We start from the raw sequence: 25,631 nt of genomic DNA, 5'->3' as shown, positions 1-25,631 counted from the left end.
TAATAAAACTAAAAAAGTACATTTTAAATTTTAATTCAAATTTTTGACTAAATGTTTTCCCTCTTTCTGTTCTTTCTTTATAGGAGGGGAAGTGGATGTAGCGTGCTGTGGCAGCAGCTCCATTTAAAAACATAAAATTGTAATTCATTTGTTATTATTTTTATATTTGCCACACAATTGTTTTTGAAGCAAAACATAACAGACGCAAAATAAAAGTCTGCCAAAAGTTAATTTTATAATTATTGTATTATTATGTTGGCTAATACCTCATAGCCACAAGGTCTTATTGGATGGACAGATAACAGTATGTTGAGTACAGTGGTAAAAGATAATTCCAACGTAAAAATCAAACATATCTCTATGCAAATGATCCATACTATTGAAAGATACAATGCCAAACTTAAAGGTTAAATCAGAACATAGGTTGTTATCCTGCCATGAATGGTTTAAAGAAAACTTGCTGAAACTTAATTGTAATAAAACGGAACATACATATACTGTTGAAAACCACACGACATAAAAAATCTTGGCTGACGTCCGCAGTTTCTGCGATAAGAAAACCAAAGGAGGTGGCCACTCACTAGACAGATAGGTTGTAATATTTTGCTTTGTTTCACTCGGTGGCATTTTATGGCATCCTATTTTGGGACAGGGAATCTGATTTTCTGAAGATTTTCCGACTGCAGAAGGTGGTACTGGTCCTGTGCGGGCTGCGAATAGATGAGAGTGGTAGGACCTACTTTAAACGGGAGAATATACTTATCTTACCAAGTATACTAAGTGCATTACTGTATGTATATTTTCGACACGAAGGATAAGTATTCTTCTAACGGTAATACTCATAGCTACCAGACAAAGTCAGGACACCAATTGCAAGTACCGTGTTACAGAATTGCCTCAACACAAAACTACGTGGATTACTGGGGACCGAAACCCTTCAATGTGCTACAGTAACAACTGACTGCATAATCAATGAATGTGCGATGAAGTGCCGGTTCTTGGTCGAATTCATTTAAAGGTTTCTAGCATTGGCCTTAGCATTACAGATGATGGCAGATGGCAGTATATATGTTGTGGATTTACACAGCATTGTACATATCACCAACGAAGTTTGATGTGTCCTTATAGCTCGCTCTGCTATGAATGCGCGGTCGAACCATGGCCTCCTTCAATTTTTGCTTCCATACTTCTTTATCTCTTTTAACATAAAAGAGATGGATCCAAGATTTTGCTCAAATGCATATCGCGAATATGGACGCTGACATGGCCGCAGAGAATCGAAGGGGATTAAATGACGAGGAACAGTAAGCGCCAACTGATAGAACTAGCAGAGATAGAAGTTCTTCAAAAGTTAAGAAATAATAAGTCACCTGGCGGCGACCAAATCCCTGGGAAATTCCTCAATCCGGGAGGAACTCAACTGACCTGTCAGTTACACAAAATATATGAGCAAATATGGTTTTCAGAAAAAATGCCCGAGGAGTGGAATCGAGGAGGTGAAGTATACGTCAATGTACTATATAAAGTGGATTCCGGCCAGGTAGATCAACGATGGCCCAAATATTTGCTCTACTCCAAATTATAACAACATGAACCAAAGTATATGATGTCTTATATAGCCTCCATCCCAAGCAAATTGGTAGACTTGGTAATAATGACAATGAGGAACGTCAGATACTGCATGAAAATATAAAAGAAGATCTTAGAGAATATAGAAATACATATTGTTGTGACATCGTCCGATAAAACATGGATAAAACCAAGGTAGATAAACATAAGGTATGCTCATACGGAGAGCGAATTGGCTCTCGTACGTCATCACAGCGTCATAGCTTAGCAACAACTATTGTCTACTATTGTAAGTGTAGGTTTGTTTACAATGGCTATGACGTGCGAGAGCCAATTCGTTCGCCGTATGAGCATACCTTATGTTTATCTACCTTGGGTAAAACGGTAAAACTATAATATATCTATCAGATCAATTTTTTTAATATTGGCATTATTGCTATCGTTGACATTTATCATTGTCATGTCAAACTTATCTACAAAATTTCTTTATTATTTTTAAAAATTATTGCCTATAATGTTTAGAGATATAACTTAAAAATTATGATAAAAAATTGTGAAAAAATGATTCAGAAAAACTTTTTGAAATGAGTCTTAAAAGATCTCTGATAAATATAGCTAAACTACCTTTAAAAGATGTCAAAGAAATTTTCAGTTCTTTTGATACAGTATTAACGGATTGCGATGGAGTTATCTGGTCATCAGCTGATGTTATAAAAGGAGCTAAAGAAGCATTAGATTTGATAAGAAGTAAGGGGAAAAAACTGTTTTACTACAGTAATAACTCAACGAGATCCAGAGAAATGTTTAAATCATCAATAATGAAGTTTGGTTTTCATTGTAAAAACGAAGATATCATTTCAACAACATTTTTAACCGCTTATTATCTCAAATCAATTAATTTTAATAAGAAAGCTTACGTAATAGGCTCGATTGGACTCTGTAAAGAATTAGAATTAGTTGGAATAAAGCACACTTCAGTTGGAGTAAGAACTTATATTTTAAACAACACTTTTTATGTATAAAATCAACTATCAGTTACTTTTAGCCCGACGTTCTTAACATAAAAGAATCGATTTATGAATATGTCGATTCCTTCCAACCCGATCCTGAAATTGGAGCTGTAGTCATCGGTTACGACATCCACATTTCATTGCCGAAACTCATCAAAGCCTCGTCATATTTAAATCGTCCGGATGTTTTATTCGTGGCCACAAATACCGATCAAAGTTATCCATTAACCAGAAAAGATGTTGTTCTTCCTGCTGTGGGTTCAATAGTTGCTGCAATACAAGCTGTCGACAATCGCAAACCTTTTATAATTGGAAAACCGGAAACTTATGCTTTGGAATGGCTGAGGAAAGAAGTTCATGTCGAAGCTAAAAGAACATTAATGATCGGAGATAGGTGAGTTTTAAAAATCGTTATGATGCCTGAAAAATATTTATTCAGAAATTAAGTAATATGATTAATCAATGTTGGAATGTAAATTGTAATACCGTTATTACCACAATGAATTGGCAGATTATTTTTTTAACACGAATGGATGATGGTATTTAACTATTCACATAATAAGCAGAATGTTCGTGATGTAACTTGGTATTTATCATATTCGGTGTATAATATGTTAATTATTTTTCAACAAGCATAAATATAAAGAGTACAAAGTTTATGTCACATTTTAGCCAGCATTTTCGGTAAAGCTCTTTTGACACTTACTGACATAAAGGTATAACCCTTGGGGCAATACTAAGGTTCATCAAGGACCTACATTTGCCCTAAACTTTTGGAGGGCTAAAATTACAATAAATCTTATAGGTCGCGATAACGAAAGGTGCCGCTCCCCTTAGCCCGGCAGCAATAATAATAATAATAGCCAGCATGCACCAATCTCTTTTTGAACTCTCATGATATACAATTGCTACGGTTTGCCATAGCCACATGTGTTGCCAATTTATAAAGTATTGGTTAACAATGAATCCTATACGGAGATCATATGTATTAGGTTTCTATTAGTTTGTAACATCCTTGTAGCACGTACTTTGTAAGTTTTTATGTTGAAAGCAGCCTCAATTTTCCAGGGATTTACTTGAAAAAAAAGAAACCCATAGTCAATAATTAGATTAATCAAAATCGAAACAGTCATTGAACCTCAAATGATGAATTAATCATACTAGTTCACACGTCTTTGATGGATGAGCATGTTGATAGATGCAACCAACAATGTGTCTACTTTACCAAGAGAGTGATTGCTTTGACACCTCCAAGAATACCAGCGTAACAATCTGACATAAACTGACCACCGTCAGTAGTAGCCGACCAAAGATTCGGTTTCTGTAAATGTTTCTGTTTCGGCCAAAAATCGATCTTTCGGCAACTTCGGCAAGAGCCGAAACTGGCTGGATTTCGTCTATTTACGTATCTGCTTTGGCTTGCGTACAGAAGCTTCCTCTTGTTTCAAGTAAGATGAAACAAGTTATTTGTTTAGATGCGGTTACGTCTGAGGCGTTTGCAAAAAGTTCGTAAATAAAGAAAGACGAGGAAAGACTTTTGTCCGTTCTACGACAAAAGCACTGCTGACTTCTTAAAAGCCATATGTAAACTTTGCAAAGACTTTATTCTTTTGGCAGCAACAAACAAAAAAAAACTATACATGGATTGAAGCAACATTTGTCCAAATCTTTGCCATACTCTATAGTGGAAAGTACTGCTTTCAGATGTTTTAATTTAGCAGATAGAGAAATATGCAGAAAAATAGTCGGTCACTTTCGAAGGAGAGAACAAGCGACCAGCAAACTGACAAGTTGTCAAAATCAGTGCAGACTTTCTACTCACTCTTTACTAAAGGACATAGAAGTGCGGTGAAATAGCCTGTACTTAATGTTGCAACGATTCACTTGTTGATTCCACTTGTCATGTAGTGATTAGGATTTTATAAATAATATTACAAATTTTTAAAAGTTATGAAGCGACATTAGAATTGTCTTTTGACAATGCTTATATTTCTGTAATTATATTGCTTATACCAACGCTCAATGGCAAATCAGGATAGTACGAATCCTGATTTACGAATAACGAAGGGGAGAAAAGCATGACGAAGCAATTGCATGCGGTCGGAGAGTAATCAGTACTTAAACCGTAGCATTCGGACCACTTTATTTCCTTTTTAAAAAAGACAATCAAATCAATTACTTGAAAAATATCTGCACCTGTTGTACATTGAGAAACAAGATGACAAACCAAAAGTTTTTCTACAAATTTATTCGCTCTCAAGTATCACTTTACAATCAAGTTACAATAACTATTAAAACTATACTTCATCAGTACGCGCATCTACTTGAATGGAAAAATATTTACTGTTACTAATTTCTTTTATTATTGTTTCCTCCATGTTATCAGAAATTGTTTTGATTCTACGAAAGCCTGTGTTATTGGAAATTCTTTTTCACAATATTTTCTTACATTTTCCGAAAAATTCTGCTTGGAAATTTCATTTCGCTAATATAAGGCAACTTTTTTCTTCAGTCACAAGAACTAGATAAATTTGAAGAACTTGATAATTAATTGCAGACACCAATTAATTATTTTGATTTTTTATAATGAAATATACTTTTCAACAGCTTTTAAGTTACACTTAAAAACCTGTAAAATTATAGTACCTATATTAAATAAATTTATACCCAGTAAACAAATTTGCGTTTCAGAAATATTTCTGGTACATATTATTGAAACATGAAATGTTTCTTCGACATATTTCTGAAACATAGTTGAAACGTGTCTGAAACTACTAATAATCGGCCCTTTTTATGTTTCATTGAAACGTTTCTGCAACATATAGGTGACAATTACGGTACATTTCTGAAATGTAAATACGTTTATCTACAACTATTGAATTATCTATTCATTATACATTTGATTTTTGACGGGTAATGACACGCATTACTCATGATTGACAAAGTGTTGAATAATGAAGCCATTATTCCACAGTTCTGACACGGCCTACCAATCAAAAAATAAAATATCAACAGAAATGACAGCTTTCTTATATTGAGGTTATGTCTGAAATGTCTATCAAGTTTATTTTTTTTCCTTTTTTTGAATTTTTTTTTCAAAATTAAATAGTTGTAGATAAAGTATAGTATTCAACTTGCGTATAATAGATGTTACCCATTCAGATTACAACTTCATCTTCGTGGGTAACAGCCGCCATTATACGCTTGTTGAATAATATACTATTATCTACGACTGCTTTGATAAGTCATCATTACCGCACTCATTTGAGGTGATTTGAGTTACGTAATGAAGTTCATTACCGCACTGGTTTCATTACGTAACGCATTTTTAACCTAATCAGAACAGACTTAATTTATTGAAACGAGCAACAATACCAAAGAAAAAGTGCTATCTACTTACAGAGAAACAATACTATTTATTATAAACATTAATTGTTATGTTTTTACATTTCGAAACACTTATTCCAGATGAGAAAACATGTCGTTGAAACTGACAATTCAAACTTGTCAACGATCATTTCAAAATATTTTTTTGTAATTCGCGACGGTAATGAAAGCTCTAACAGTACTCAAACGGGTGCTGTAATGAGACTCCTTACAGCATCCGATGCTGTAATGAGATTTTAGCAACATTTTATGGAGCCAGTTCAAGTTGGTGACATTGCGTCATTAATTTTTCTAGTTGTCAATGTGACAATTTTTGTCTATGGATGTTTAAATACGTTCTTAGCATCGAATACAAGGTCCGCAATGATGAGGACATTGAGCACTGAGCAATTTCTCTTATTTTGGGAGGTGTACATGAAACATTTTTTCAGGTGAATACATTTTGTGTTTTGATAGTTTCTAATTGTCAATGCAAATTTCTATTTTCAAGTGCTACAGTGTTACCAACTGCTGCATACCTATTTCCCTACATTGTCAAAATTTATTTTATTTTTGTTAAAAAAAAAGGATAAAAACGCGAATTACAAAAAATAGCATAAAAAACACGTTTCATAAGACTTAAAGCACTCATTCATTAAAAAACTCGTGGCTTCGCCACTCGTTTTCCAACTTGAATTCGTGCATTTCAAGCGTGTCTTACGAAACTTGTTTTTTAATATACTATTATAAATGTCAAATAGACTTTTTTAAAGAAATTGTTTTTTTAGTAATTTTTAGCAGTCGTAGATAAAATGCTGTATATCACACGTGGGCTAGAGCATAATTACATAATTAATAATAATGTTTCTAGCCCACTTGTAATATAAATAACTATTACATATGCCTCTTTCTTTAAATAGTGTTCACTAGCCGTATTTTCATTAACTAAATCTAGTGGTGATATATAAAAAAACTTATACAAAACTTGCGCCATTCTAAACCAATATTCGAACGATTCGAACTGAGAACAGAACAAAACACAATAGAACAAAACGCTGACCGCGATGAAGATGTTCCAGACATGTTTCAGACACATTTGTAAAGAAATGTTTCAAATAAAATGTTTCTGCTACATATTTTAATGATATTTCATAAATATTCCTACTGAAATGTATTTGATACATATCTTTAGATACGTTTCGTAAAAATCTATTATTGTTATCTATCACGTATATGAGACGTAGTTCTAAGATGTTTCATTTAATTCACTGTACGTTAAAATTGAAATGTTTCACAGATGTGTGTTGTTTACTGGGTATATTAAAGGGAAAATAACCTTGACACCTAAATAAAATGATTTACATTCGCAATATCTTGTTTAATTATGTCTTGAAGGTCATACACTTTTTATCAATGTAAAAAAATGAATATTCACTAATTCAACTTATAAGATATATAAATAAAAATTGGTACTACTTAAAACTGATATATTTTTAAGTCTAAATTACAGTGGTAACTAAAGGTTATGTAGGTGCAAGAAAGCATTTGAATATATTTTTACATAGCACAAACTTTTGGAACATGTTTTGCTAGTCAGATCTATTACTAATAACATCCTTAAGATTTATTATACATAAAACTATTTCATCAAATACAAATACAACAATAATAGATATAATAATAAAGTATAATAATTTAGTATAATATCCATAATGTCATTTCCCAGTGTTTCAAATCAAATGGAACATAATATTCAACTATTAAGTGTTTGTAAAGTCATACCATATTATACCTATTCTTATGCCATAAAACGTCTAAAAGGAGCTCCTCCAAAACAAGGTCCTTATAACAAAGTTTTCATGATCATGTTCAACAAATATAGTTCTTTGGAGAAAAACGATTGATTATAATCGCTCAATGTGTTAATAAAATTATATCATATAAACCATGAGTTTTCTATAATATTTCCATTGTTAAATGCAGAAGTGAGTTAATTGTAATAAAATTCCAAATATTGACTTACTTAGATTCAGTTTGCAAATCCAAAATACACACTTTTTTCTGAAGAATACTATAAATTTTTACAATATAATATTTAATCAATACAGGTTTTTAATTATTTACCAAAAATCAATATCCACTAATTACTTTTGTGACGTTACTTATCTTTTTTTTTATCATTAATTCTCCATAATTTAATTATCTTCTCTTAGATATAAATTTGTTTATAACTAACTAAAATTCCCTACTAATTTGTTTAATAAGTACTGATAATTGATTTACTTACATACATGTTATTCACATAACTGTTTCATTTTTATCATATTTTATTGGGTTCATTTTCTTGAAAGCTAGCTATATCAAACGATTTTATTTGTTTTGTTATGATATTACAAATTAATTAGGGTTTTGTGGATGTTTATGTATACTAAGCGATATACATTGCAGTTTTCTTTATTAGCTTCAAGAGAATATATAGTAGGATATCTTCCCGACAGATAACCCATTCTTATTTTTAATTCAACTGCTTCTCCCATTTAATTACGAACGGGGTGTTGCAAATTTTAATTAAAGGCAAACAACTTATTTTTAATACTTTATTTAACTGTATTCTTAACGGCCCTTTTTATACATCACACCAACTCTCCTGCTTCTTCTTATTCTAGCATTCTTTTTTATCGACACTTACAGTATCCTATATTGCTCCTTTCAAATAACGTTTCTCAAATTTGAACGAATTACATGTTTAATAATGTGTAATAAATCATAATTTTTAAATGTATTACTATATGATGTTTAATTTAAGGTATGTGTGCGCCTCTTTCAGAATGTCTCATGGTCTTACACAATTGTCTGGTTATCAGTTCAAACAAAAGAATTCTGGGAAAGGAAAGTGAAAGACAACTGGTTGGCGCGTTAATAAATTACAACCAGCGTTGTACTAAAATAAATAACTGCTCTGAAAATCCAACATCAAGTCTGATTATAAATGAAAGTACAGAATTATCAGAGGATATTGTCTTTATCAGTACTTAATGAACGTGAACATATCCAACATTTTGGCCTAAAATTTTGGTTGACGCTGAGAGAAGTTTATAGAGGCCTTAAAGCATTTGAGACTCCATTTAGAAGATGTGTACATATTAAATATTTACGAAAAACAAGAAATGAATATTTTAGTAAGAGACATCGGGTGTGTTAAATTGTATTAAAGATTTATTTATAAATATTTGTTTATATGAACGGTAATTTTGAATCAAAACTAACATAACATCGTTTACTCCTTACTATTGTTGTAAGAATATTGATAACGATATTCATAATGTAGTCAGAGCGTTTGCCACCTATTCTGCCTAATCAATTTACTAGAAAAAGTTGGGTTAAAAATGTTCAGTGATTATAATATAGAATATGCTGTTGTAAAGGAATATCGCCTAAGACACCTGCCAAAGAGTTTTCAAACATTCACAGACCAACGTCTCTGCTAATTCCGCTGACGTACAATATGATTTTACTATAGCATTATCTATTGGCCATTATTGGCACTATGTCTTTTCATAGGATGTTCATAGGATATAATAATGATGGTTGGAAACTTCAACATGAAACCAAGTTAAATGTGAATAAATTTACTTTCAATAGATCATTTCCGGTATGCGGAATTTGTGAAAGCTCTAGATAGATAAAAGAAGTACATCATCGGGGATGTTTAGGAACTGAGGAACTGTAGGATTATTTCCAACATCCTGCAATATCAGTTCTTCCTGTTCCCACAAGTTTTCGAAGTCAAGTGTCGTACAAATAACGTATTTCTACCTTTTGAATTGTTTTATAATATGGATTGTGGCAGTTCCTAAAGCGTTCTCTGTACAAACTCTAGACACCACGATTGATATCCAGTCATTTTTACGTTGGAAGGATAACCATAGAAAAAATAATATTTTGCGTTACAAAAATGATAGGTACAAACAGAGAGATTAATAATAATTATAATTAAATATTACATTTGTAAGACGCATAGTTAGGAAATGGAATTCAGCAATTTCAACATAATAACACGGATGTGAATACAAATATGTATTGTGTTGTAATTTTTATTTCGTCCGGCATATTTAATAGAAATGTGGTACAACTATAAATACTATAATTTGCACGAAAACTACGAAGGAAGTGAGACATTGTATTCATTAATACGTGACGCAAGTCCTCTAGTTGTATAAATGCAAAACAACAGTAGGTATAGATTTTCATGCCAATAGGGGAAGATGGTTTTTACACTATCAGAAAGAGAGTAAATCTCTACGTACATCCGAAGGACCAATCGCGTATACAAAAATTATTAATAATATTGTTGGGATCTTGTACAGGGAAGGATCGTTATAACTAATTTGGTCGTTAACTTTTCATTACAAGAACTATGTGTTGGTTCATTTTAACTCCTAACAAGCAGTAATTTGAGTCACTGCTCTGGGTCTGCTCTTCGCTATGATCTGATGTTCTGGATGGAATTATTTTCTCACTTACAGACTAACTTATGGCCTATTTGGTTAGTTTCGTTTGTTCCCAGTATTTCCCAGGTTCCTTTATTTTTATTTTTTCGTGCAAACCAAATGCTCATGACTTTCAAGTTATTATTTGCGGCAAATTGTGCAGCTCTTAGTTGGTTACTACTTGTCTCTTCATGGAGGTTGTGTTTCCCAAAAATATTAGTAAAACAGTCGTGTTTGCCAAATTTAACATTAAAATCTCCGAGGACCACAATGCCGTCATGTTTACGAATTTTCTCACATACGATTTATAGCTCATCATAGAAGCTATCTGTTATGTTATGTTTAATAGACAGATGCCAATGTGTACAGGTCAATGGCTTAATTTCTGAACCATTGAAGCTGAAGCGTGGAGTACCGCAGGGGTCGGTGTTTATACACATCTATGCTTCAAAAAGCTGTCAATTATTGTAAAATTCATATGTATGCTGACGACACTCAGCTATACTACAACCTTCCGTTTCTTGAATATGAGGGGGCAGCATGGAAAATTAATAAGGACTTAGCGAATGTCAGTGAATTTGCAAAGAATCACGACTTGATATTAAACCCTGATAAAAGTGTAGTTATTCTGTTTGGCAGAAATGTGGAAGTCGAGAAATTGAAAGCTAATCTGATTCTTAGGTTAAACGGTTGCAATATACCTATTGTTGATCAGGCAAGGAATCTTGGGCTAGTTGTTGATAATGCCTTTAGGTACAAACAGCACATTACTAAAACATTAAGTGTTTGTTTTTTGAAATTAAAATTACTCTATTCTTTCAAAGATATTTTTAATTTAAAAATGAAAAAGGTGCTTTGTGAATGTTTTGTACTGTCTTTGCTTAATTATTGTATTCCTGTCTACTATCCATGTTTGGATTCCATGGATAGATTGAGAGTGCAAAGAGTGCAGAACGCTTGTATGAGATATATATTCAGAATTAAAAAATTTGAAAGAATCTCTCATAAGCTTAAAGAGTTAACTTGGCTGAATATTCACAATCGTTATACTCTACAGGCTTCAGTGCTGTATCACAAGGTTGTCACAACTGGCTCGCCTAATTATTTGAGTAAAAAGATTCAGTTTAGAGGGGATCTATACAGTATAAATATTAGAAATAAAAATGTTGTTAATCCGCCTGCTCATAGTACAGCTCTGTTTTGTCGTGCGTTTAGCTACTGTGCCTATAGGCTGTATAATTCTATCCCCGTCACCATTAGGGCCAAAAGGGAGGGTGCTTTCAGAACGTTATTGTTTAGGCATTTATTTGAGCGACAGTGACTTCTTGTTTGCTTTGTAGTGGATCAATCTAATTTTAATGCAAGTGGAATAATTTTGTTTTTGTTTTATTTCATTATATTATTTTTCATTTTATTAGCTCATATATAAGATAGATTATAAGTGAAATGAAGATTATAATGCAGAATCAATTAATAGTTTTAGTTTTTAGGAGTAGGCATGTACTACGATTGAATAAAAGTGCAATTATTTTTAAGGTTAAGTGGAAGAGCAGAAGCGGGCCATATTATGGTTGCATTCAGAACTTCGCCTTAGGATTTCCACCTGTTTTGTATTTAAGTTATTTTTCTTTTTAAATATTGTTTTTTTTTTCTTTTTTGATTATCTTTATTTTGCATTATAGTAACTATAGTTACTATTATTATTGTTTGTTCTCTTTACTCTAGAAATAAAGGCAGTTTATTATTATTATTATTATTATGCTCTTCCGCAGTCTCAATTAGAGAGTATATATGATAAAATTTTTGTGGACTTTCTCTTTTATTTTTCTTTGCTTTATTCCAGCGAAATACAGCAAATAATCTTTTATTTTTAAGTTCTTGAATTGCTAGAACATCAATTGCGTATTTTTTGGACTCTTCGGCTACATTCATTTTATTCGGATCATAGGGCTGGGTTACAACATGGTTTGGATGTTCTTCTTATTTTAATGATTAGGTTGTTGGCCCTATGCTCAAGTTCCAACAACAACAAATTAACCTCCAACATGAAGGACCAGGTAGAATTCTGTTAAAGTTACCATATTTTAATTCTGAAGCCTCTTTGCCACAATATCCGCGTGGGCTTGTAAGTATTTATTAGTGATACCAGTTCGCACTAGTGGATCATTTTCCTGGATCAGTTTAATGCATTGATCCCCCAAGAATTCCAGTATATACTGTTCCAGTAAATAGCTGCATGATCGTCTTCTTCAACTTCTTCGCTTAAAAATAATGTAGCAAAGAAATATCAGTTGCAGTCATCCTAAAATGTTAGATAATAGAAATTAATTTCACTACTTTAAACACTATCCAAAACAGAAAACCTTCATATCGCGTAATGGGACGTGGTATTTATCACCACCGTTCACAACACTTACGGCATGCTTATGCGTTATTTTTATGAATGGTTCAAGATAGATTTAATTTTATTTTCTAAGTTATTCTAGGAGATCAAGGGGAGTTTATCTCAAACAGCTGGTTTCAAAACTTGTAGTAATAATAACCTTTATTAAAACTTAATATTACACAATTAGTTAATTTTTCAAAACTGTCCCAAAAGTCTTACTTTTTATTTTCTTGACTTTGCAGTTGTACAAAATCAGCACATATGGTCAACGCAGACATCGGGCTATCTTCATTTCCATCTTGAAGGAAATAACGTTGTAACTTCGCTATACATTTTTTAGCTTCTTGTTGAGTCACAGGTGCACATGAAAAATCATCACCGGCATCATCGGCTTTGTTAATCTTCAGGCGTTTCGATTCAATAGATTCATTTGCAGTGTCTATGGCCTTCTCATTAAAGCATTGTAAATTGTCATCACTCGTAGATATTGACTCTATTTTTATATCATCCTGATTCTCTTCAATTTTTAGAGGATGTAAAATCTCCAATGATTTGAATCCGCATGTAACAAAGCTGTTTTGTATAATGTTGGTGTTTAATTCCCGCCAACAGTCGGCGATAAAATGTAATGCTTGCAAAAGTGAAATTTTTGTATTTGTTTCATTTTCATCGATACATTCTTGCACGTAATTAACGAGTTTTTCATGATACAACGTTTTTAAGTTTTTGGTTATCTCGATATTTATTGGTTGTCCCGATGTTGTTGTATTTGGAGGAAGAAACTCTAACTTTATATTTTTTAAGTCATCTAAGTGAAGGTGTGCCACACTATTATTAAGAAGTAATATAATTTTCTTTTGGTTATATTGTAATTCTAGATCCCACCTTGTAAGCCAGTTTTGAAAAATTTCGGATGTTATGTACGCGTTTTTATTGGCGTGGTACTCCACTGGTAAAGCCTCCGTTATTAAGTCCTGAAAGCATCGAGGTTTAGTACTTTTTCCAACAATAAGTAATTCTCTTTTATCACCTCCTGACATATTTGCGCAGCATAGCACAGTGATTCGTTCAGTTGCCTTTTTATAATTTGATAGTGAAGTGCGATTTAGATATTCATCTGGAATATCACGATAATAAAGACTGGTTTCGTCAGCGTTGTAAATGTCATCTGCGCAGAATTTTTCTAACGAAGTAGGAATTGTCGTGTTTTTCCATTGTTCTGTAGCTTTATTATAGACATTTTCATTGTGTTCTTTTTTAAAACTGACATTATGTCTGGCTTTCCACCTAGATAACCAACCATTAGTCGCTTTAAATTCATTATGTTCCAAACTTTTTGCAATCTCCTCCGCTTTTTGTTTCAATACTGACCCGCAGATATTCATATTTCCTTTATTTACTACAGAAAACCATTGATCCAGCGCTTCTTCTACTTCTGGATCCTTTCCATCGCGCTTTCTTTTAGATATTCCGTTTCGTCCTTCCCACACCGACCATTCCTCACGCAGTTGATTTTCTTGTTGCAATAAACGTGATATGGTAGACCTTGGTACACCCGTAATATCAGCGATTTTTCGATAACTTATGTTAACTGGTAAAGTTTTAATTTTATCGAGTAAAGCAATTTTACTTGAAAGTGTTAAATCTTTCCTTGGCATTTTAGCGAAATTTTAGAGTAAAAGTCACAAAAAACAACTTATTAAGCATGTGTCGTCTCAAGCGTGCGGTTAACTGAATGGTATTTTTAGTGGCATCGCTATGGAAGTCAATAATTGAGCATGAATGCGCCGGCGCAGCATTCAACCGCTACTCCCACTTATATTTACTTTTACACAGATGAATATCGATTGTCCAGATTAAGCGGTTAAGTATCCCAATTAAAGCGAGTTGATTCTAACCTCGACCGTGAGATAATTACAGTTTTTTTTAAAGTTTTAACTTTGGACAACTTAAGAAATTAATTTGGTTATTGTATATTTACTGAATTTTAAGTTTGGTTATTGCATAATAGAAATGATTGCATACATTTCCAGGGTTCTAATGGACAGTATTGGTTGTTATTAAATGTTTTTATATGTTCTATATTTTATGTTTGTTCTTTATACATATAAGTAGAGATTTGAAATAATTTATTTACATACGTTCGCTGCTCACCTAATAGTAAAAATGTTATATTTTTGCATATGGCTCATACTGGTAGTCCCCCAGACCTGCACGCCATACATCCATATGGGCTTTAGGATGGAGTGATGCAGAAACAAATTGCTTTTCTACACAAAATTTTGTACACTAAGGTATGATTCTCTTCTCATATACCAATATATTTTTCTATATATGAGTCCCAATTGAAGCTTCTTGGTCCAAATATGTTTTCCCATACTAAATGGTTGTCTCAATAGATTCCCAAGTATTTGATTTCAATTTGAATTGGTGAGGAACATTGTTTAGACTTAGTTGTAGACACGTCCCTTGGTTTAGTGTGCAGATTTTTTACAGTTTACTTTGATTCTCTATCACTTAGTCCATTTAGCCAGTTTGAGTAAGTGCTATTGAAGATGGTAAAAAGCAATTTGGGGGTCCCTGTGAGAGGTCAAGATAACACTGTTGTCAGCTTAATGCTGCAGCAAGTACTGGTGTAAATGCTGGTTGGCATGTATGTATAAGATATAATGTTTGGGTTGACCTTCCTGTGAGACAAAGAAGAACCTCTCCTCCAAATATGATCGCAGTAGGGAATAGTATTGGCGAGGTAGTTGTTTTTTAAGTTCAGTGAAAAGACTTTATTGAAAAGACTTATATAAGCCTGCCAGATATCCAATGATGCCGCTGTGCAGAAGCTATCTCTTTGTTTTGACGATTCTATGTACTGGGAAGTATTCGTCGAAGCATGGCATTAAAAATGTAGGTAATGAGTTTGATCAGGTACTTGATTCAATATTTGGACTGTAATCATAACCAGGGGATTTTTAGGGTTAAAACTTGTAATCACACTGAGAAGGTCTGCTTTTTTAAACTTTACCGTCAGTAAACAAATTTGATGAGATGCCTCAAGAGTGTCCACTATGTGTTCTTCAATGGATGAATTTTTCTCATGTGAGGTTGAAAGACTGAAGTTAGATATTCCGCAAATGTGAGAATTTTTGATGATCTTTCTATCAGTCTCATTCACTCATATCTAAACGGGAGGACGCAGGTGACAAGAGTCAATAACTCGATATCTGACTCCTTGCTAATGGTGAGAGGGGTACCACAAGTCACTCTTGGGTCTCCTCTTATTTCTATTGTTCTTCAATGACTTTGCATATTATATAAAAGCGGGTCTTGATAACTGTCGAGGACATCGGACTGGTGCCTTACGAACGACCTTTGTCTTAATGAAAATAAAATTGTCATTTTTCCGTTCACATTGAGGCAGATTGATGCTCCTTGTCCCGATGTAACCAAGTTTTTGGGCCTCTACATTGCCGCTCCTATACTGCGTTTAAATGAACGTAGTGAGGAGATCGGCAAAAAAGTTAACCGTCATATATTTCTCCTAAGGCAGCTTGCAGTAACTGTAACGCCAAAAGCAGTAAAATGTGCTTACTTTGCATTTGTTTATTCCATACTGTCTTACTCCATACTAGCATGGGGAGCAACCCCTTACACAAGATTTTTGGACTTGTTAATTTCCCATAAAGAGTAGTTTGTTCAAGCTGAATTTTTTAAACTTTCCTGGTTGCGTCGTATAGATGTGTTTTTGGACGCAGATAGGGCATTTCTTAATTTGCGAGCGGCGCGAATGAGTTGTCGTGCAATGAGCGGGTTCTCCATTTTTTCTTAACTTTCTCTTTTTTGTCATTTGCTATAATATATGATTTGGATAAGTATTCAATTCCGTCCGTGTGTTTAAGTGCCGGTGTTGTAACCCATACAACTTTCTGAATACGATTTGAGGGGAATTTGGGTGTGGATTGAGATATCTAAGGCATCTCTGAATACCCGCCAACTGATGTTCTTGTTGGTAAGAAAAGGATTTATTGTTCTGCGTGCATCTAAATGTAAATTTACTAAAAAGGGTTACTATTACTCTGCCTTGTAATTCTAGAAAATTCAATCTCTAGTTGTGTTAGAAATGTGTATTTATTCAAACGTGTCATTAGATTCCGAAGTGAATCTAGGTTATTTCCTTACCGGTAGAACCTGTAAAACCTTTAGAAGGTACAATCAGGGTGGCTTTAGATGTTCAGGGAACACTTCGTTCATCGTCTTGCACTACTGATTCTCCTTCTACCATAGGTGTATGTATTTACACTACTCTGCTAATGCGCATTGTCCCAGATACACTTTTTGTAGGTTTCGGTATCCTATTAACATTTTGTCAACAATTGTCTCATTTTCTGATGAAGTCCAGAAAAGCCATGTGCAGGGTGTCCCAATTTCGATGTCCGCATAGGCTATCTCCGAAACTAAAAGAGATAGAAAAAAAGTAGCTTACATGTCATGATCTCGTTTTTCAAGAAAATGCTAATGCCGAAAACTCCGAACAGCTATCGTCTTTTGTTTTCGCCCTATCGGCAAAAACTGAAAATTTTGCGAAAACGACAATCGCGAATATCTCACTTATTATCAAAGATGGAGTATTATAAATAAAACATTATATCGGCAACTTTTTACGAAGAATTCAGTGGCGTAGGTAGAATTTTTTTCCCATCTTTTATTTTCGAGATTTTAGACGTAACTTTATTTTTTTAAATGGAAACCATAGTTGGCTATGACTTAAAATAATTTGTTATTTTCTTCTGATAACAAATATATATAGTTTGTGGGGTATGTTTCTTATAGTTGTGGAATAATTAACAAAAATTCATTTTGTTCCATCTAAATCTAATGTATGTATTTAAAAGTTAATGTTGCTATGGTGGTAACCATACATACTATGATGGAATATAATGTATCAATTTATTTTTCTTTCTAAAACTATTCTATGTATTTAAAACTTAATGTTGTTATGGTGATAACCATACCATGAGGGAAAGCATTGTTTCCAATTATTGGCAAAGTTTGTAGCAAGGACAGTAGAATCTAACAGGACTGCTACATCCATTGTATTTTTGTAGTCGACTACGGGTTGGTTGCCCGCACTCTACGTCACACTATTTGCCACGCCTGGTAGATAACTGTCTATGTTTTTAGAGGTTATAGGATAGACATTAATACGTCTAAAAACATAAAACTTCAAAACTAATATGAATACGTCTAGGATATAACCTCTAAAAACACACAGCAAACGCATAGACCATAACAACAGCTGGGCGTGGAAAATGGTGTAACGTAGTTTGCGAGTAGACTGTCACAACAAGGGATGTAGCAGTCCTGTTAGATTCTATTGTCCTTGAGTTTGTAGTAGTATTTAAAAATTCACTAACAACTCTGGCATTATGTGCTGGTGCTCCGTCATATTGAAAATATATCATTTGAGACATATTTAGTGGCAAATTGTCGACCAAAGGCTCAATGTGCTACCTTAATATATTGAGGTATTTCCCTGAGTTTAAGTTTTTATGGTAGATACTATATACGAAAATTCTATTATCTTCTTTGAACACTCAGAGACTTCATCGGTCCAGATAACATTTTGAACAAACAGCAAATTATTTAATTTTTTTAAATATCATTACAAAATTCTAATCTTCGATTGACATCTCCGTCACGTAAATAATGAGTTAGTCCCGCTTTGTATGGTTTATACTTATTTTTCTTTTATATTCGGGAGCAGCGGCTTTTGGGTTGGGTATGTTTTTGTATGTGGTTTGGGGAAGGACCAAATATCTATTAAATTTTCTGCTAACCGGCTGAAGGTTCTTACGTGCGGTTGTCTTCTTTCTGGATATCTTGTGAAATAAAATTCCGCGGCTAACGTCGCATTCTTATCTGATAACATATAGCATTCCATCATGTAACATTTTTCATAATTTTCGAAATTCATTGTAAAGTTTTATTCAGTTTTGTTATACTTTGACACTTAACATGCTGGTGCATCGTACCAGCACATAATGCCAGAGTTGTTATCAAATTTTTAAATACAAACTTCGACAATTATTTGATACATTATGTTCCATCATAGTATGTATGGTTATCACCATAGCAACATTAACTTTTAAATACATACATTAGTTTTAGATAGAACAAAATGAATTTTTGTTAATTATTCAATAACTATAAGAAATATACCCCACAAACTATATATATTTGTTATCAGAAGAAAATAACAAATTATTTTAAGTCATAGCCAACTATGGTTTCCATTTAAAAAAATAAAGTTACGTCTAAAATCTCGAAAATAAATGATGGGAAAAAAATTCTACCTACGCCACTGAATTCTTCGTAAAAAGTTGCCCATATAATGTTTTATTTATAATACTCCATCTATGATAATAAGTGAGATATTCGCGATTGTCGTTTTTGCAAAATTTTCAGTTTTTGCCGATAGGGCGAAAACAAAAGACGATAGCTGTTCGGAGTTTTCGGCATTCACATTTTCTCGAAAAACGAGATCATGACATGTAAGCTACTTTTTTTCTATCTCTTTTAGTTTCGGGGATAGCCTATGCGGACATCGAAATTGGGACACCTGTAGTACATGTTTCTGCTTTGTCTACATTTGTTCTGCCATCTCCATGACTTTATTTTTTGGATAGATATTTTGTTCCATTTAACTTTCTTGATTCTGATTATTATTCTTTCTTGATTAACAGTTGTTAGACATTTTTTCCTTTTGGGTTTACCTAGGTTTCCTTCTTCTTCTTCTTCTCCAGATCCTTATGCCTGACGGCGTCCGATAAATCTTTTCCCTATTCCTTCGTCCACCTCTACCTCCGGTTCCTGCCTAATTCCTTTATGTCTCAATTATCAACTTTTTCTCTTTATGTATGTATCTTTGTGTTCATAAAATGTGTTTGTTATTATCATGTCATTAAGTAGACAAAAACCAACATGCGCTTCTCATTTCCATTTTGCTTGTCTTCTCCATGCATACATATCTCATATTTGTTGTCTCTTTTCTAACTTAGTTAGTGAAGGCGTCGTATATGCAGTACGGTTCGAAATGTCGTCATGAGCCGAAACACGTCGATTTTTATTTTTTGTTAATCCAAATAGTTTTGCATAAAAAATTGTTTATCACTTTTAGTTTTTCCAGAAAATGGGTTAACTTTGTTTTTTTATCATTTTCTGATAGAGCTAAAAAAACAAATATTATTTAATTCGTTTTTATGATATTAATTAATAAATAGTTGGATAAATGCAGCACGCGCAACCTCGAGCTGATGTAAGCTATGTGCAATGTTCTGGAATGTTATCTCCTTCCAACTTGAAGAGTCAACCTATTGAAGAGTGTTGCTAAAAATTCGTGTAAAATTTCTCCTAACGTTATCCATAATTTAGCGCCTCCCTATATATTCTGCTTTAAATTATGTCAAGTTTGACATCTACATTATCAAAAATTTATTACAGTAAAACATGTAACATGAAAATTAAAAAGTTTGATTAGTGTTGCAACAAAATAATGTCAAGAGAAAAACCCTTAAATTTGCTAACATTAAAAAATACAACAATTAAATCATTTATAGAATCATTTGACACGGTTATTGTATCTATTGATGGAGTTATTTGGACGCAAACTCATACTATCGATAATTCGCAAGAGTCCATTACGAGTTTTAGACAAATTGGAAAGAAACTTTTTTTTCTAGCGAATACGTCATCGAAAACTCGCGAAGAAATAGTTGGTAGAGCTCATAATGAAGGTTTTGATTTATTAAAGGTTTAAACAACCATTCGTTAAATGAATTTACATTTGAGTTGTGTACGTAATTAAAATGTTATTTTTAAGGAGGAGATGTTAACATCTCCATATTTAGCAGCGGAATATTTAAAAGAGATCAGATTTGAAAAGAAAATTTTTGTTATTGGATCTGAAGGATTGCTTAAAGAATTAGCTTCGGCTGGCTTTGAATATGTTGGTTATGGGGTACCATTATGGAGTTAAATTCTATTTAAATACTTTAAATAAGTTGTTTTAGCCGGGCCCTTTTATAAATTCGTCGTTAAATATTCATACAGACCCGTTAGTTGGTGCGGTTTTAATAGGTTTAGATCAACATTTATCTTATCAGAAACTTTTAAGCGCAAGTGCTTATTTATCAAATCCGGCGATTTTATTCCTTGCTTGTAATTCGGACGATAGTGTTTCTTTTAATGAAACATTAAAAGTACCTGGTGCTGGTTGTATTGTTAAAGCTTTAGAAAGATGTACTCAAAGAACAGCTCATATTATTGGTAAACCTAATCGGTTTGCTGCGGATTTTCTTATGAAAAACTATAAACTAGATGCTGAGAAGACTTTAGTTATTGGAGACGGGTACTTGTTTTTAAGGGTACAAGTTTAATTTTTATTTGATGTTGTTTCAGATTGAACACTGATATATTGTTTGGTACACGATGTGGTTTTCAAACGTTGTTAGTTCTAACAGGAGTTACTAAATTAGAAGATGTTGAAAAATTGCTCAAATCTAAGACAAAGGAAGATAAAGATTTAATACCGGATTTTTATATAGAATCCATAGGACACTTAGTAAATATTCTTAACTTGTAATGTTTTTATGTACTCGTTGAAATTAAATCAAAACTCTTATAATTAATATTATTATTTAAATCAGATTGTATTTTTATTGTTTGTTTAATTATACTTTATATATTTAATATAATTGAAAACATGTTATAAAGTTTAATTAACTTAATTTATATAAAAGTTATAGATAGATAACAAACAATCGATTTGAATAAAGCTGTGTGTGAAAAACTATAAGAATATCAAAAAAGGTAACATAAAAGGATCTTCTTTTATGATAATGCATTATCATACAGCATAGCTGGTCAAGGAAACGATTGAAGCTTTTACAATAGCAATTCACAAATTATCAGGCAGGTGAGGAAAATGTATAGGTAGCGATGGGCAATTACTAGTTCAGATTCCTCATACGCTGCATAAAGGTTGAAAAATACGTCAAGACGAGAGAAACCTGTTGATGTGCTCATATTGCGAAATTCCTCCAAAATATTTTGTTTTATTATATTAAAAAAAAACTAAAATTATGACAATAATATACTATAACATGAATAAACAATTAGTTTCCGTTTAAACTTTTTTTTATATTTTTTTATAAACTTAATAGTTTTTAATAGTTAAAATCCGTTAATACTTCCGATCAATATTTCCTGAATAATTACTTTTATCGGATAATAATAGGTATTGAAGCTTCTTTTTTTTGCGGAAACCATAAAGCGGATTTTGTTTTACCTGTATTTCTTGTGATGCGAATGGGTGCCAAGAAATGGAACATCTTTCCTTGGCGATCTTATGGATGCTGACGTGAAATTTCTTGCGATTCTTGGCAGTATATTCCTTTCCACTCGTGATACGTGCTCGTTCCGGAGTCTCCTACTAGTTTCTAGTTTCCACTGTGACTGCTCGCACCTCCGCACTGTCACTGTTGAGCTGACGCAGCCTTTGTATATCCTTACTTTGATCTTGGTATCATCTGGAAAAGTGCCTGCATATCTACAGGTTCTTACAAGGGAAGTATCAGAACTGTCCCTCACCGATTTTGTTGAAATTTGGTACAGCGATAGTATGGCCAAAAATAAGGTTTACGTATTTTTTTATACGTGCTAATTAAGCCCCTGGGGCGAGTTATAAGGGTTGGAAATCGGGGCGAACGGAATATATTTTCGTATAGCTTGAAGACAAAAGCAGCTATCGAAATGTGGTAAATGTAAACTGATATTCATTTTCAAAGAACTTTCCATTGATATATCACACATATATCTGAGGGCTTCAGGGGGTAAACTACCCCTAGTTTTTTGGAATATTTTAAAAACTACCCTGTCGATTTTGACGATATTATGTGTCCTTATAGTACGTTTAAAAATATTAATGACGTGTTTTTTCTTATTAGCCTCTGACCATTCCCTGCAAAATTACGGGGTATTATAGATAACCCCTTTCCTTAATGCTTAGATCACACGTAACGAGTATAGTGGCGAGACAGTAAAATGTCACTAGGCCGAGAGAGTGGCGTGGCCGAGTAAGTGTTTACACGTATTTTTCTGTTTTCGACTTTTATGAAGAATAAGTTCAGTTTGTTATCGAAGCTACAGTCGAAAATCTGTAGTTGCGTATCGGAACATGGACCGTAAAATGTATATTAAAAAATGTACTAAGTTACTTATACCGCTCTTAATAGAGGAATTAAATAAATTATTGCGCGAAGAAGATAGACGTGTTTGGACAAGACAATGGATTTTAAGGAGATCAGATCTTGGTGCTACAAACACCCTTTTCAATGAATTGCAATCAGAAGATCCTGATGAATTTAGATCGCTTCTGAGACTTGATATAGAACATTTCAATACGTTGTTGGAAAATATTACTCCAATGATACAAAAACAAGATACTATCATGAGAAAAGCTATACCTGCGAAGATTAAATTGCAAGTAGCTTTAACTTATTTGGCAACAGGGCTCAGCTACCGGTATTTACAAGCCTTTTATCGAATATCTCGGGGTGCAATATCATCACTAATACCAGAAGTAATGGATGCAATATCTACGTATTTGGAGAAATTTTTAAAGGTAAGTGATTTTTTGCAGGGTTGTGTGAAAACACTATTCTTTTCAACTACAGTTCGGAGAAATCCTAAAAAAATACCTTGTTTCTTAAAATGTATTAATTTATTAGCAATTTTTTAAACTCTAGTAGAAAAAATCTTGTATGCAACTTATTAGGAAAAGTTTTTTTTCCATTCACTATGTATTTTTTAATTTGGCTTCGCGTTGATAAAAATCTCAAATCTAGAATGGAAAGAGTAACTTTTCCTAACCTGTTGCACAAATAGCTATTTCAAGTCCTTGTGAGATAGGTACTAATAAATATAAAGATAATTTAATGAATAACATTTTTAAATTTATTTAAAGTGTACATTGTCGCTTGTTATGTCGTTGTTCAAGGCGGCAGTCATAGCTAACGTTATAATATTAGTAGTGGTCTCTAGGGGTGTAAGACTTGCTGAAGATATCATGGGAGGGTCATCAATTCGGTGAACATCTATTACGGTATTGTGATTCACTGGTACGCCAGATGAATAATCATTAAAATGTGTATCGGAAGCATAAGAAGATGCAGGAGATGGCGTTCGGCTGCTGTAATTCGACACAGACAAACGAGACGCAGTCTTCTCTTTACAGTCTTTTATCCCGAATTCGGTTAGAATACTTTGAATTCTGCATTGTGCTAACAGAGCATTCTCTACCGACAGACCTTTCAGTTGCATTGCAACACTCTTTCCGAAGACGTCAAATGCCGATTCTTCTACACAATTAACTTCCTCGTGTAGGGATTTCAAATCAGAGATGGCTTTTACTATATCCCTACTCCTCTTCTTTGCCCGTGGAGTATTTCCAGTATTTGAAATAGTTGGTGTGGTAATTGTAGTGTCGCTGGTTGTAGTTACTACTTCTTGAAGATTACATGATTGTAAGGGAATAGCAGACACACTTTCTTGATCATCAGCATTTGTGTTGGTTGGGTTGGGTTGATTCAAAGTATTAGTCTATAAAATAAAAAGAATCTGTGATTATTTCAGGTACCAGAGAACCATGAAGAATGGCGGAAAATAGAAACGGGTTTCAGAACTAGATGGAATTTTCCGCTAAAATTTTCCGCTAAAATTTTCGCTATGTCAATATTGGAGCAAATGGGAGAAACTCGGATGGTGGGATTTTTAGGGACAGCGCATTACGTAGCTCCCTTGAAAATAACTTGTTACCAACAGGTGGTATTTTGGTTGGTGATGATGCCTTTCCATTAAAGTCTTATTTATTGAAGCCATACTGCGGTAGAAATCTTACAAGAACACACAAAATATTCAATTACCGATTATCCAGAGCACGCCGAATCGTTGAAAATGCGTTTGGTATACTGGCAAGCAGGTTTCGAATTTTTGCAAAACCCATACCAACTGATGTAGATACAACCGATAAAATTATTCGGGCCTCGTGTGCTCTGCATAATTGGTTACGTCTCACAAGTTCTAGCCACTACTTGCCAAAGGGTTGTGTTGATGAAGAAGATATTGATACAGGAACCATTATTGAAGGGACTTGGAGAAGAGAACTCATAGCTCCCTTGCCATCTGTTATCAATCACAATACCAATAATGCAGCACGACAAGCAAGGGAGCTTCGAGATAAATATGCCGAATTCTTTAGTGATGCAGGTGCTGTTTCGTGGCAAGACAGAATGATTTCATAATTCCTTATAAACTACAAGACACCTAAATAAAAATAAATAAATAAATACTTACATTTTCGTATGTCTTTCTTCTTAAATCATTCACGAACACTTCTTCCATTTCCTTAAGCCATTTTATGTTAGAAATATATACATTGCCGAGACCAGCACCAGATTTTTTTGAATCATTCAATTTTTTTAATTCTTGACTGTACGTCGATCTTAAATTTTTAATTTTATTTTTAACATCTTGTATTCGAAAACCAGCAATATTCATGTCTTGGGCTATGGCAACGTATGCCGCGTCTCGTTTTTGTTTATTTTTGTACTCCGAAGACTCGAAGTTCCACAAACATGGATGTAATTTATATGATTGAATGAATTTAATTGTGGTTTCACAGTCCCATTTAACGTTAGCCATATTGTTAATAACGAAATCACCAAACTTCAGGAAACGATAAAAAAGGAATACTAAATA

General features: G+C 33.3%; 3 protein-coding genes and 1 long non-coding RNA gene across 6 annotated transcripts; 1 reads left to right on the top strand and 3 right to left on the bottom strand.

Annotated features, from left to right (window-relative positions):
* The first annotated feature begins 1,911 nt into the window (after positions 1 to 1,911).
* LOC111413174 (glycerol-3-phosphate phosphatase-like) lies at positions 1,912 to 21,519 on the top strand. Of its 3 annotated transcripts, XM_023044054.2 has the most exons (4): positions 20,282 to 20,625; positions 20,695 to 20,832; positions 20,885 to 21,222; positions 21,273 to 21,519. In XM_023044054.2, the coding sequence occupies exons 1-4, from the start codon at positions 20,368 to 20,370 to the stop codon at positions 21,454 to 21,456; spliced, it is 918 nt and encodes a 305-aa protein (XP_022899822.2). In that variant the 5' UTR covers positions 20,282 to 20,367; the 3' UTR covers positions 21,457 to 21,519. The 3 variants fall into 3 exon arrangements, with proteins under 3 accessions (XP_071056812.1, XP_022899821.2, XP_022899822.2); XM_071200711.1 differs by lacking the exons at positions 20,282 to 20,625; positions 20,695 to 20,832; positions 20,885 to 21,222; positions 21,273 to 21,519 and adding exons at positions 1,912 to 2,552; positions 2,615 to 2,973; positions 8,773 to 9,145; XM_023044053.2 differs by lacking the exons at positions 20,282 to 20,625; positions 20,695 to 20,832; positions 20,885 to 21,222 and adding exons at positions 1,928 to 2,552; positions 2,615 to 2,973.
* Positions 6,534 to 8,316, bottom strand: LOC139432249 (uncharacterized). Its single transcript, XR_011642106.1, has 2 exons — positions 8,070 to 8,316; positions 6,534 to 8,016 (listed from the first exon to the last, which is right to left on the bottom strand). It is a non-coding gene; the product is annotated as an uncharacterized lncRNA (long non-coding RNA).
* Positions 12,954 to 14,543, bottom strand: LOC139432247 (tigger transposable element-derived protein 6-like). Its single transcript, XM_071200707.1, has one exon. The coding sequence runs from the start codon at positions 14,477 to 14,479 to the stop codon at positions 13,037 to 13,039; it is 1,443 nt and encodes a 480-aa protein (XP_071056808.1). The 5' UTR covers positions 14,480 to 14,543; the 3' UTR covers positions 12,954 to 13,036.
* Positions 21,520 to 23,805: 2,286 nt separating the features above from the next.
* LOC139432248 (uncharacterized) lies at positions 23,806 to 25,631 on the bottom strand. The gene is made up of 2 exons (XM_071200709.1): positions 25,227 to 25,631; positions 23,806 to 24,473 (listed from the first exon to the last, which is right to left on the bottom strand). Exons 1-2 carry the CDS (start codon positions 25,572 to 25,574, stop codon positions 23,829 to 23,831), a joined length of 993 nt encoding a protein of 330 aa, XP_071056810.1. The 5' UTR covers positions 25,575 to 25,631; the 3' UTR covers positions 23,806 to 23,828.

This window comes from Onthophagus taurus, chromosome 11, assembly GCF_036711975.1.
Source record: "Onthophagus taurus isolate NC chromosome 11, IU_Otau_3.0, whole genome shotgun sequence".
Classification (NCBI taxonomy): Eukaryota; Metazoa; Arthropoda; class Insecta; order Coleoptera; family Scarabaeidae; genus Onthophagus; species Onthophagus taurus.
This window is presented reverse-complemented; position numbering and strand designations above follow the sequence as displayed.

Excerpts from the sequence above, each read along its gene's own strand:
- LOC111413174 (XM_023044053.2), top strand. The coding sequence starts at position 2,154 with ATGAGTCTTAAAAGATCTCTGATAAATATAGCTAAACTACCTTTAAAA. Across the intron at positions 2,553-2,614 it reads TAAAGCACACTTCAGTTGGA|CCCGACGTTCTTAACATAAA; the intron begins GTAAGAACTTAT and ends AGTTACTTTTAG. Across the intron at positions 2,974-21,272 it reads ACATTAATGATCGGAGATAG|ATTGAACACTGATATATTGT; the intron begins GTGAGTTTTAAA and ends ATGTTGTTTCAG.
- LOC139432248 (XM_071200709.1), bottom strand. The coding sequence starts at position 25,574 with ATGGCTAACGTTAAATGGGACTGTGAAACCACAATTAAATTCATTCAA. Across the intron at positions 24,474-25,226 it reads GAAGAAAGACATACGAAAAT|ACTAATACTTTGAATCAACC; the intron begins GTAAGTATTTAT and ends TTTATTTTATAG.
- LOC139432247 (XM_071200707.1), bottom strand. The coding sequence starts at position 14,479 with ATGCCAAGGAAAGATTTAACACTTTCAAGTAAAATTGCTTTACTCGAT.